The sequence below is a fragment of the Neofelis nebulosa genome, chromosome 9, assembly GCF_028018385.1.
Source record: "Neofelis nebulosa isolate mNeoNeb1 chromosome 9, mNeoNeb1.pri, whole genome shotgun sequence".
In the NCBI taxonomy this organism is placed as follows: Eukaryota; Metazoa; Chordata; class Mammalia; order Carnivora; family Felidae; genus Neofelis; species Neofelis nebulosa.
In genome coordinates, this window is record NC_080790.1 from 2,071,545 (window position 1) to 2,084,052 (window position 12,508).

Genomic DNA, 12,508 nt, shown 5'->3' on the forward strand with positions numbered 1-12,508 from the left:
CACACGCACACCCCACACACCTCACATACGTGTGCACACACACCAGCTAAGCTGGAGCTAAGGCCTTGACTTGGAGCATTAACACAGAATACATGTGGGAGAAGAGCCTCAGCCTTCCGAGGAAGACACACCCACACTAAGACTTTTGCTCCTCACAGAGGAAACCCCTCCTTGGGAGAGTTGACTGAATAAGCTACAGGACAGAACTAAGGTATGCCTCTGAATATGTGCCATTCATTCCTGAGAGGATTTAAATTTGTAATCTCTGAATTACACGGCATCAGAAAGAAAGGGAACACATCTGCCTTTTACGCGATGCAAGAGTTAATCTCGCCATAGAGATTGGAGACCCAGAGATTCCTGAAGCAAAACCAGGAAGGAGAAAACAGGTTCTTTAGAAACTTCCATGGGCTCTGTCACCAACAGTTGGCTAGCTCTCCTGGAAAAGGCCTAGATTAAGGAGAAAGCCACCAACGGTGTGGCGTGCATGGGAAGGAAAGCCCCACACTTCACCGTCGGGGGCGGCCCCAGGCCTGGGGAGTCCCCAGGAGGTCAGGGGAGGCAGGAAGGGTGAGTGTGCTCGTGCCCTGAGAGGACAGGACGGGGACCGAGGTGGGATGACAGATTGCCACACCCTCACTTCCCACCCCGGAGCGAGGGGGGACTGCCTGAGAAACAAGCCGTGGGCTCGGTTCAGGACGTGCACCTTCCCGTCCCAGCAGCACAGGGCAGGGGCGCGGCTCACTGTTAAAAACTGTAAGAAAAAACAAACACACACCCCCCTCCCCCACACACACACAGAAAGGGAGGAAATACACGCTCCCGTCAAACAAGACATAGCACTGGCAGATCTCCAAGTAAAAACAGAAAGCCCAGGTTCACCTTCTTGGCCGCGAAGCGGGCGACCACGCGCCCAGAGCTGCCGCCAGCCGCACGGGGCTACTCCGCCCCCTCCACCGCGCCGGGCGCCTGGGCCCCACACACCGCGCTCCCCACTGGAAGCCCCTCGTCCTTCGGCTCCAGTGACGACCGTGTCTCTCCACTCCTCTGCGGGGCCACGTGCCACCGAGCGGGAAGGCTCAGCGACTGGACCCTTCCCAAGAGTGGGCCTTTCCAGGCGTTTCCTCGAACCTGCGGTAAACAGATGCTCCGCAGCACCCGCGGTCACGCTGCCGTGGGGCCCGCTCCTGCCTCTCCCGTCACCACCCATCCTGGGCGAGCGTCAGAAAAATCCGCTGTTGGTTTATAGGTAGCAACCCCTAAAATCATTGGTGTTTGTGCCCAGTAACAGACACCTTGGGATAACCAGAGTATGCAAAGTGCAGTGAGAAGAGAGATTCTATTTTATCGTGGATCATCACCATGAAACTAACGCTATAAACATAAGAAAATAACCTAGAATTTCTGCCATACTTGCTGCTCCAAACGAAGAGGTTTATTTCTCTGTTCATAAAAATCATCCATTTTTCTGCATTATCACACTCCGCCAGTGAATTTGAGAGGACATAAAATTACATTAACAAGTGGAGAACAAAGTAGCATATACCTAATATAAGTGTGCGATATCCCCTCATAATCACGGAGAGGAAAATACGAGAAAAGGGCTGTTTCTGTAAATAAACCCAAATAAAAAATCTAAACTTCTTGGAGGCAGTTAACGAGGACCATAATGGCAGGAATGATGGTTCTAATTTGGCAGGTTTCATGCTGATCAAACAAAATACATGCCTCTGTGCTTCAGATAAGGGATTCCAAAATGAATGATTCACACTCTGGATGCCGGCACCCAGGGTGAGGGCAGCGCAAAGGACACCAGAAATTCTTAAAACAGCCTCAACGCAAATTTAATAATTTAAGTCCCCAGCATTTGCACACCTTACCTCCTCTCTGCAGCCACCGGGGGTGGGAAGTCCATGAAAGGCTGGATGCCCACAAGGCCACAGCCTCACGCAGCTGGGACACAGACGGACTCTAATGCACAAGGGACGGCCGTGTGACCAATGTGGTTCCCGCCGCATTATACAACCCATCAGGGTTCTTACTTTACTGAAAAGAAGGAAACATATCTGCCAAGTCATTGGTTACAAGCAGAATTTCGAAAAACCCTTTTAAAATCCAATAAATTAGTTCCCCAGGTTATACATCTCTTTCAAACACAGAGAGCTGGCAATCCAGTTAATGTCCTCCTGGTGGAACATACGGAACCGAACACACGGGCTCTGCACGGGCACCGCACGGATTAAGGGAAGGACACTGTAAGTCGAGAGGCACGCTTCGACCAGTTCTGGGGATGTGTGGGCTCCCGACGGCTGAGCCACGCAGATTCTTCCACGGGCAGGCTGGCGTCCCGGCATGGCCCAGGCACCCTGGCAGGCCAGCTGGTGCCGGAGGGGGTGGCTTGCTTGCTCTGACACCCCTCATCTGGACAGACTCCGAGTGCCATCAGGTAATAACTACACTTCCAGTCAGAGCCAGAGCAGAAGAGCCACAGGCCGGGCGTGAGGGGGACGGCATTTTCCTCGGACGTTTGTCTCTTTTGTGGAGGCTGACGTCAGCATTCACAGCCCCGGTCAGCACTCTGACACCGAGGACCCAGCAACAGACAGGCGTCCGTTTCCTGAGTGTGGACATAGGGAAACATGGGCGCTAATCACCAGACCGGCACCCCCGAGAAGCCTCCCCCGATGGGAATCCTGAGGTCCACGGGCTCCTCGTAAGGGTGGACACAGCTGATGGGCACGCTGCCTGGCCCTGCCTGAGCGTGGCTTCTACGCTTGCCACCATCCTGTCCTTCTGCCCCAGAGAGAGTCGCGAGGCACAGCCAGGACTCGGTCCGTCTTCCACGTGACGGACCATCGCCAGAACCGAAGGCCCACCTGACACCCAGAGATCACAGCTCTGCCCCTCCAAGGATACCCCGACACCGGCCCACGGTGGCCGGTGCCCCTGGGGCTCGGACAGGGGTGCATGCCGGACAGCACGGGGACACTGCTCCCTCCCTGGGGCAGGTGCAGCAACCCTCCTGTGCCCCTGGGTCTTCTCAGCAAGTTCAAAGCGGACTTGTGAAGAAAAGCACGTTTTGAAATAAAACTGTCCACCCAAATCCCAAATAGTGGTTCAGGTTCTTCCTCCGCTTTTTGTCCTACTTTTCTTTCCTCTGCCCCACCCCATTTTTCAAACAGTGAGAAAATGTTTAAACATTCTCACCCACGGAGTTAGTTCAGGCTCGAAACTTTCGTATTTAAAGCTCACGTTTAAATCATCACAAATAGAACTAAAAGCTACGTTCTTCTAAACTAGTGCCTTGGACACACTGGCATCCACTGGGTCAGCCGACCCGTTCTGGGAGACACTGGTCGGGTCACACGAGAGTTCAACGAAACACACTCTGATCCACGGTTTTCAGGGAAACGTGAACTGAAATCGTAGAAACGACATGAATTTCTCGGGTAATGCATGTAAATACACTTTGTGCGCGGCCTTCAGACGTCGGTGTTAGGACCGTCTAGTGTGAGCTGTATCGGCACGCTGTGGTCCGATACCGCTTCCACGGCCCCCCTAACACGTGGTCTTGCTGGCATGATGAGGGCAAGGGAGCCTGCGTCAGCCGTTCTCCGCGTGCGGGGAACTCAACAAACCTGAGACAGGAAGGCGTCTGTCTGTTGTCCTAGGACACCTGCACAAAGGAAGGGATGTGGCCCCGTTCTGGGCCTCTTTAAAAGCTAATGGACGTTAGAAGCGAGCCAGTGACCAGGGGAGCACTCACGCCTCAGCACACCTAGGTCACATAAACCCAAAAGGCACTAACACAAGTCTCATAAAATCCGATAAACCTTCAGCAACGGTATCGTCACAGTCACCGGGAATTCTCCATCACTGTTGACCGCAAAGCGGTCATAAGATCTCTCAATTTCAAACACACGTTCCTACTTAGCCTCAGAGACGGCTTCTGTAAGGTGTCGCGGATACCTCTGAATTTGCATTTCTTCCACGGTTGTATCACAAACTACGATCAAAGAAACACGAAAAGAGAGATGAGGCCGAATCCTTTCTCTTCTGGCCAAAGTACCTCAGGAAGTGGCTCACACCCACTGCCCTCCTTTAATGAGAGTGCACATGCCCACCTTCCTGGGCACGTCCGCACCTGCTCAGCCCACTTGGCATTCCAGTGCCATGGCGACCCCCACCTCCCCCTGCCTCCCCCACCTCCCCCTGCACTCAGGAGGTCTGCTCCCCCCCCACCTCCCCCTGTGCCCAGGAGGTCTGCTCCCCCCACCCCTGCACCCGGGAGGTCTGCTCCCCCCGCCTCCCCCTGCACTCAGGAGGTCTGCTCCCCCTGTCTCCCCCTGCACCCGGGAGGTCTGCTCCCCCTACCTCCCCCTGCACCCAGGAGGTCTGCTCCCCCTACCTCCCCCTGCACTCAGGAGGTCTGCTCCCCCTGTCTCCCCCTGCACCTGGGAGGTCTGCTCCCCCTACCTCCCCCTGCACCCGGGAGGTCTGCTACCCCCGCCTCCCCCTGCGCCCAGGAGGTTGGCTCCCCCCACCTCCCCCTGTGCCCAGGAGGTCTGTTCCTCCCCCCACCTCCGCCTGCACTCAGGAGGTCTGCTCCCCGGAGAGAGCTAGCTCAGGAAGTGACTGTGGGCCAGCCACCTCATCCCTGTGGCAAATGAGTGACAGCAATGCTCCCTCCCCCAAGCCCATCAGGGTGTGGGGGTGGCAGTGAGCGGCCGTAGTGACTGTCATTCACTTCCCAGCCAACCCTGGAAAGCCTCTGGTTACTCAGTTTAGCAACTTCTCCTTCAAAGGAGATTTTCATTGTCCGTGACCCCAGGTGGCAGTAGACTCCCCCTGATGTACCACTTGGGAGACGGGGCCCAGAACAGACCGGAGCCTCTAATTCTTACACTTGGCTTCCACTCGCCGGCAGCAGGGAGAGTGGTGGGTGTGTGTGTGTGTGTGTGGGGTGGGGGGGGGGGGGGGGTTCTTTGTGATCAGAAGGAGGTGGAGAAGCACAGAATTACCTGTGTGACTCATCGGCCCTGAGCCAACAGTGATGATGCCACAGGGCAGGCACACAGCGGGCACGTGCTCACGGCGCCCCAGCAGGCCCGCACCCGGGAACAGCCCTCTCAGCAAATCGCTGCCTCCCTTCTCCTGACACTCCACCAGGGCCCCAATGACGCTGGTGTGATAGGACAGGGGGCCACACTGGGTCTGCACTCACTCCAGTACCGACCCCCACAGTCCACACTGCGGACAATGACGGACGCCCTGAACTGCCAGTCTCGTTGCTGACTCACGGAGAAGCCCCACCTTTGTGGGAAAACCACCCTGTAAGAGGGGGTGCCGTGAAGAGCCCACCCTTACCTACCCCTGGAAAGTGGAAAAAGGGCCAATAACATGCATGCCCCCGGGCTCAGCTCTCCTACCTCATTTAACACAGTAAGGGGGCTCTTATTAATTTCACTGAGCTATGTAGGTCCCTTCCCATCCCAGAACAACACAAGGCATCTGACACACACACACTGAAATGCACTGGGGCCAGATGCCCTGTAGACGGTGAAAACATCAGTTTGGTAAAAGCATCCAACCGCCCTGCAGGTGGCCGGCGGTGAGCCGAATGAGCTCATCCTGGGGCCATCATCTGAGGGATGTCACTGCGGCCTGGTCCCAGGTGAGGCTGCCCAGTCCCACTCCCTCCAGGGTGACAGGCAGAGTGGAAGAGGGTCATGAGCTATTGTCTGATTCACGAGACACAGGTATACCTGTGTATACACAGGTATACCTCATACCTGTGTGAGACGCCAGCATCTAATGAACACAGAGCTGGACAGCTCACCAGAGACCCCTCACAACCACCCCAGAAGGAGGCACACGCCCAGAGGGACAGCGTGACATACGAACAGATCGGAAGGCCACGTCTTCCATGCTTACCACACGCTCAGCACACACTGATCCACGGTCACCACACACTGACCACAGGAGCAAACCGGGGGTATGGGGAGGGGGTGGGGTGGGGAGTATGCTAAAAAAAAAAAAAAAAAGGTGGCTTTATCTCAAAATGAGTAATTCCCCTGGAAAGCACAATATATTTACACTTGTCATCCATAAGGGACCAGCAGGAAGATGTGTGAGCATTCCCAGAACTTATTCTGATGAGGATGTATTTCTACTCCCAGCAAAGGAAACAACTTCCAAATCACAGTGTGACGACCACAAGTGGCTCCTGCTGCTCGTTCACTCAGCAGGGAGGCAATCCTGGGACACTGGTGTCGTTCTGGGGTCAGACTGCCTGGCTCTGAAGCCCAATCACCCCACCGAGTAAAAACGGCTGGATGCTTTCTCCTTAGCACCCGGACAAGTTATGGCCTCTGCAATGGTCCCCACTTTACAGGGTCACGTGGGAAATACAGGGGACGGTGCGTGCAAACCTCAGAAGGGCCTGGTCACAGTCACTTCTCCCCTCACACAACACAGCATGAACGGTGGCCGGGCGCTGTCCTTGGTGCTGAGGACGCACCACTTCTCCCCTCACACAAGACAGCATGCGCGGTGGCCGGGTGCTGTCCTTGGTGCTGAGGACGCACCACTTCTCCCCTCACACAACACAGCATGCACGTTGGCCGGGCGCTGTCCTTGGTGCTGAGGACGCACCTGCCCCCTGCCAAGGCGCCTGCCCGGGGTCACAGGAGCATGAATACACACAGCAACGTCAGGCATGGTGACTGCTATTACACAGGATAAAACTGGGTGCGAGGACAGGAAGACGTGGGTGGGGGCGGAACAGTGATTATTTTAGACAGAATGGTTAAGAAGGCCCTCTCCGAAGAGGTCATACTGAACCAAGAAGCTGATGGCTCATTAATCAAGAACAGAAGCTACGAGGTAGTCCCTCTAAGCTCAACTTGGTCCCCACAGTGTGGATCTGAGAAAATCAGGAAGGGAAGGGATTGCTGCCTTATTTGTACTGTGTGTCCTAACAGACATGGGGGGTGGCGCGTTTCCAGAGATCCTGCCATCGAGCCACTGTAACAGCTGAAGCATTTCCTCCTTTTCAGTAATCTTCACTTGTGACTGAGAAGTGGGTGACTTTCCAGCAAACCTACACAGCCTTAGGGCAGTGCCTTGTCTCCCTCCATGGTTGGGAGCTCGGGAGCACCTATTTCACTCTCGAACCAGACACACTGGTGAATCTCTAGTGGAGGGTCAGCCTGCGGGCACTGCCCACCCCCTGCATGCTGGAGAGCCAAAGTGGGCATGTGGGGCCATCTACACTGGGGCCCAGCTGCTCCACGGCAAACAGACATCGAGCGGCCCTCAGGACAGGAGCCCGTGCCAGAACATGTGAGGCACAGCAACGACCCGGGCAGACTGGGAATTGCGTGGTTTTCCAGGATGCTCCCTTTCAGCCAGCAGCAGGGCCGACACTCAGGACCTGGCTGGGAGCCCCTCTCCCAGAACTGCTCTCGGCCTCAATTTACAAACCAAAAAGCAAACAGACAAAATTAGCAGTTGCCTCGTGTTTAACCCCACACACAGCACCAAACTTAAATTTCCAAAAGGCAAATTCCCTGTCTGCTAAGACATCACTGAAGATAGTTTAAAAAAACAAACAAACAAACAAAAAAAAAAAACACGTGCAACAACCCCAAAGGCCAGCGAGGATGCAAAGACTGGGTCCCCACACATCACTGGTGGGAACGTCAGATGCATCGTCACTTGAGAAGGCTGGGGCAGTTTGCACAAATCAAAACACTCAACCACCAGATGCCCCAGGAACTGCACTCCAGGGCATTCAGTTGAGAGGGAGGAAAACCCACAGATGTGAGAACACCTGTACGTGCATGCTCACAGTAGCTGCATCCATGATGTCCAAAACCCAGGGGAGGCCCAGCTGTCCCTCAATAGGTGAGTGGTGGCCTCTGTTTCTCAATAGGTGAGTGGTCACACAAGCTGTGCCCCATCTTCCCTTAGACCCCTCTTCAGAATAAAGGGAAAGAGCCACCGATGGACACATGTGACAACCAGGATGAGCCTCCAGGGAATCACGGTGAGCGCACAAAGCTACTATCGAAGCTTCCAGAGTGGACGATCCCATTCATAGAATATTCTCAATGTGACGAGTCTATAGGACAGAGCACAGACTCATGCCTGCCGGGGATTAAGGATGCAGCATGGGGAGGAGTGGGCTATGGCCACAAACAGGTAGCAGGAGGGATCCCGGTCCTGTATCCTGGCCACGGGATGGCTGCACAAATAGACACACGTGGTGAAATGGCAGAGGACTGAAGGTACACCCCCAGCTCCCAACGGTGACAGTGCACGGTAGGAAGGCAACGTCACCACTGGGGGAGATGGACGACGGCACACAGGATCCATCTGTGTTGTTCTTACAATGCAGGTGGATCACAGCTACCTCAGGGAAAAAGTCAGCAAACACATAGTGATACAGCAGAGAACAAAAGGAATTCAAGAGACACTGTGAACAAGGGCCGCAGATTCAGGAGAGCGGACTTCCAAAGTGGATTTAAGGAAGACAGTTCATCTGCATGTGTTTAAATGCCAACAATTATTTCCTAACAAGTTCCCCTTTCACAGGGGTGCAATGATAGGGGGTATGACCGCGAGGTGTGGTCACAGGGGGTGTGATAATGAGGTGCGCTCACAGGGGTGTGTTCATACAGGGTATGCTCACAGGGTGTGCTCACAAGGTGTGCTCACAGGGGTGTGATAACAGGGTGTGATAATGGGCTGTGCCACAGGGGCTGTGATGACAGAAATGTGATCATGGGTGTGACCCAGACTTAACATTTCACTGACCTTCACCTCCCGGCAGCACACGCAGACTGGTGTGGCCACTTTTGCCAGAACATTTTGGGGACGCAGACCAGCAGCCCCTCCCTCAACTCCCGTGAGTTCGGCCCATGTGTGCACTAGCCAAAGGCACAGATGCCCTCTGCACACGCCAAATTCCCCGCAGTCGCTGCTGGCCTGCACCGTGTCTTACGTGCCCCCCCGACACTCACACACGTGCCTACGTGCACTCTCACACTCGCATCCACACGCGAGCCTGTGTCTGCAGCAACTGTAGCACTGACCGAAAAGTGAACTCCAGGTGTGCCCCCGCTGCCAGGCTCGCTCCGCACTCCGGTGACCCTCGTGGGAGACGCGGGGCTCCTGTGTGGCTCTGCTTCCTGCAGGTGGGGGGGGGGGGGGGGGGGGAGTCTGCCGGCTCCATACGGAGAACTGACTGTGGACGTGGTGGCAGCCTGGCACCCACGAGACCACACCTCCCGCACGGGAGCACAGAGGCCTCCAGACCCGCAGGGGGCGCCGACGGGCAGGTCTGCTCCCTGTTCCCCGCTGATGCCGAGCGAGACTGGATCAGTCCCAGCTCCAAGTGTCAGCTCCCAAGTAAATCCCTCTTCAATCCCAGCAGTAATCATTAATTCCTCTTTCCCCGGGGGGCTCAAGGGACACGGTTCACAATGATCTCAGCACATGCTGCGGCCTGCCCTGGGTCACCTACATGTGCACACCATGAGTCTCCCCTGAGAGATCATGCGTGTCTGCTTGGGGCCGGGTCCCCCCCACCACCTGGCATCCTTGGGGCCCAGCAAGTGCATGCAGCAGGTGCTTAGTAAAGATGTGTTGGATTAAACGTACTTAATCGGTAGATTAAACTAAAACAGCATTGGGTGTACAGAGGATACGGCTCTTCCTCACACGTGCACACGTGTGTGCACACACACGGAAGCGTTACTGTATTAAGGAAAACGGTAATCACCACTGTAACGGTAAACACCGGTAACAACGTTACGCTCTCTCAGTCCCTTCTAGAAAGCATGGCCTTCTGCATTTGCGGAGGCTTCAGGATTTCGCAGCACTCGGCGGAGGCTCCCCTGGGGAACTGGCGGGTGCGGCTGCGCCTCCATCACAACACGCGGGCAGCGACAAGCCAGGCAACCCGGATGAACCGGGTGCGTGTCCACCCCCGGGCCCCACACACAACACGCAGGGGAACGAAGGCAAGGGTAAAGGCGTGGCGGCTCGGGGGTGCAGCGAGGTGGGCACACGGCATATCCTCATTCAGGCCACAAAAGAAGGAACTGTGAGCCTTCAACCTAAAGACACAATTGATTGACGCTTAGGACCGCTGAATAAGACCGTATTTAGAAGCGAAAGAGCGACAGAACGCCGAAGACCTCTGCGGCGCCCGCCTCCGCCACCCTCCCGGCACGGGCCTGGCCACACTGGTCTCGACGAAAAGGAGGCCTGCACACAGGCTCCTTCACGATGTTTGTGGTAGGGTTTCCGTGAACGTGTCTGCTCTGGAGAACAAGGACCAGGAAACGAGAGAGACAGACAGAAAGCCATTCACACCGTCTTTTCACAAGAGAGCAGAGTCCCGAGCGTGCGCCGCGGGCCCTACCACGGGAGTCTGCGGCCGCACGCCGTCTACTGCAGGCTTGTCCCGGCGTACGAGACAGGCGGAACCCTACCAGGCCACGCTGCCGTGGGCCGTGTCGTCAAGGTGACAGAGCAGCTCCAGGGTGTGCGCGGGGCTCGATGAGTCATCAGGGGACTCGTGGCTGCCAGGCTCCAATTCCTTCGGCATCCTCCACACGGCCGCACACGTCAGGACCTTGCTGTCTGAGGCTGGGGAATAAACAGAGGGTCATGTCAACAGAGCTTGGTTCGCGGCCGCGGCCCAGACGGCGCACCGCCATCCACACAGACGCCGAGGCAGAGCGCGCCTGCCCTTTCGAACATCTGAAGTGCAGGGAGCAAGCGGGGGGGGGGGGCCCACACCCAGAGTCAGCAAGCGGGACAGGCAGGCTCCCCGCCAGCAGCCGCCTAACCCCTGCCTCCCTGTTTTAAAACCACCACTCTGCTTCAGAAGAAAATTTGATTTTCCTCCAAATCGATTTCCTTCTGTGCTTCCTCAACGGTTCTTCACGACAGGGAGCAAAACGCGGGGGTGGGCGTGCGACAGACACCCCGTGAGGGCCGCTCGGGCGTAAGGCTGGCGGCGAACAGGCGCTCCTCACGGCTGTATGAGGGAATCCCGCACCGGCACCGGGCACCTTGAGAAGTCTACGTCTGGAAACCGTGTCGCCAGTGCCGCCGGACCCCCCGTGCGCGGAGGGGAGGGGACGGGCAGGTGGGAACCACACGCTGAAGCGCACCAGGCGTCGTGTCTGCTGTGCCCTGGCTCTCCGGGCAGCGTGCAGCCCAGTGCCCGCTGGCGCCGCGTGGACACAGCATCTCCCGCAGACGACGGCGGCTGCTCAGTCCCCACCACTCAGAGCCCCCGGGGATCTGTCGTGGAGCGCTCCGGAATGCCTCCTGGTGGATAAGGACACCAAGACAAGAAAGACCAGGGCCACCTGTTTCCAGGAACACGCCAGGCACTGGGTTCTGCCCCTCTGCACGACTGTTCAGTACGACAGGGAGACACAGAAGACCAAAACGAATCAGGTTTAACATTATGGGACAAAAATTAAATCATAAATCCCTAAATATAAATCCTTTCAAATATGTTTTCCGTTCAGTACCACACTGCATCTGTGCTAAACACGTTCCCTTTTAAAGGCCTTTTAGTACATGATGGTAAATCGAGGAACAGGTTTCAACATTAAATCACCAGGCTGACATCGAGTGAGGACCATGAAAGAAATGCAGAACAAGAGAGAATACCGCGTGCACAAGGTTTCCCGCATGAAATACGAAGAAGAAAGGGCCTCATGCCACACTGGAAAACGTCCCACTGAGCAGCTGCAACGGCCCTTCAATCCAAACACCAACTGATCAGCCAAACAACGCACCAGTGAACATAACAGGTGACGCCGGGCTTCAGGGGCAGTATTGCCATTGTCGGCCACGATCAAAGGACAGGCGGGAGGATAGGGGTTTCCACCAGGGCCTTCTGACCCCAAGGTTGGGGCTCACGTCCCATACAGCTTGCCGGGCCACACACCTAACGGTCACCTTCCCGTTTCACCTCTGACAATGCAGCGCACCATGGACTTTCTACACGAGAAACTCATTTTCTTGTGGAAGTTTCCAGCACACGGTCTTTCTGCAGAGCCTGAGAAGCGGCGATGGCATTCCTAAAATACGAGAATATCTAACTGGTGACTCTGAGGCAGAGAGAAGAAAGGAACGCCTGAGACATTCACCCCGTACACGCACAGATTATATCAGTCTTCCTAAATGACAGAAAAAAGAACTCTCTAATGCGAAGAGTGATGGAGTCACCCGCGTGAGAACTAACTGTAGCTTCTCTACAAGATGAGTGAAATGCACACAGCTCGTCTCTGGCAGAGTCCCCACAGAACAAATTCCTTCTCTGAGGAACTCTGCTCAGGTGTCTTTCCCTGTAACTCCCTGCTCACCCAGCAAACACAGCAGTGCGGGAGAGATACCAAATGCTTTCCCCTTGAGAAGAGGAATTAGACAAGAAGGTTTTGTATTACCACTTTTACTTAACAATCTACTAGAGGTC

The 12,508-nt window shown here is 55.6% G+C and overlaps 1 protein-coding gene across 6 annotated transcripts in view; it reads right to left on the bottom strand.

Moving 5' to 3' along the window:
* Positions 1–12,508, bottom strand: part of EIPR1 (EARP complex and GARP complex interacting protein 1) — a 121,101-nt gene that overhangs the window by 24,846 nt on the left and 83,747 nt on the right. For 5 of the 6 annotated variants that reach the window (XM_058682412.1, XM_058682411.1, XM_058682415.1 and 2 more), the window contains one exon: positions 10,503–10,659. In XM_058682412.1, coding sequence (XP_058538395.1) covers positions 10,503–10,659 — 157 coding nt within the window. Of the gene's footprint in view, positions 1–1,880; positions 2,666–10,502; positions 10,660–12,508 lie in introns of those variants that run through there. The other variant, XM_058682416.1, reaches the window with a different exon arrangement.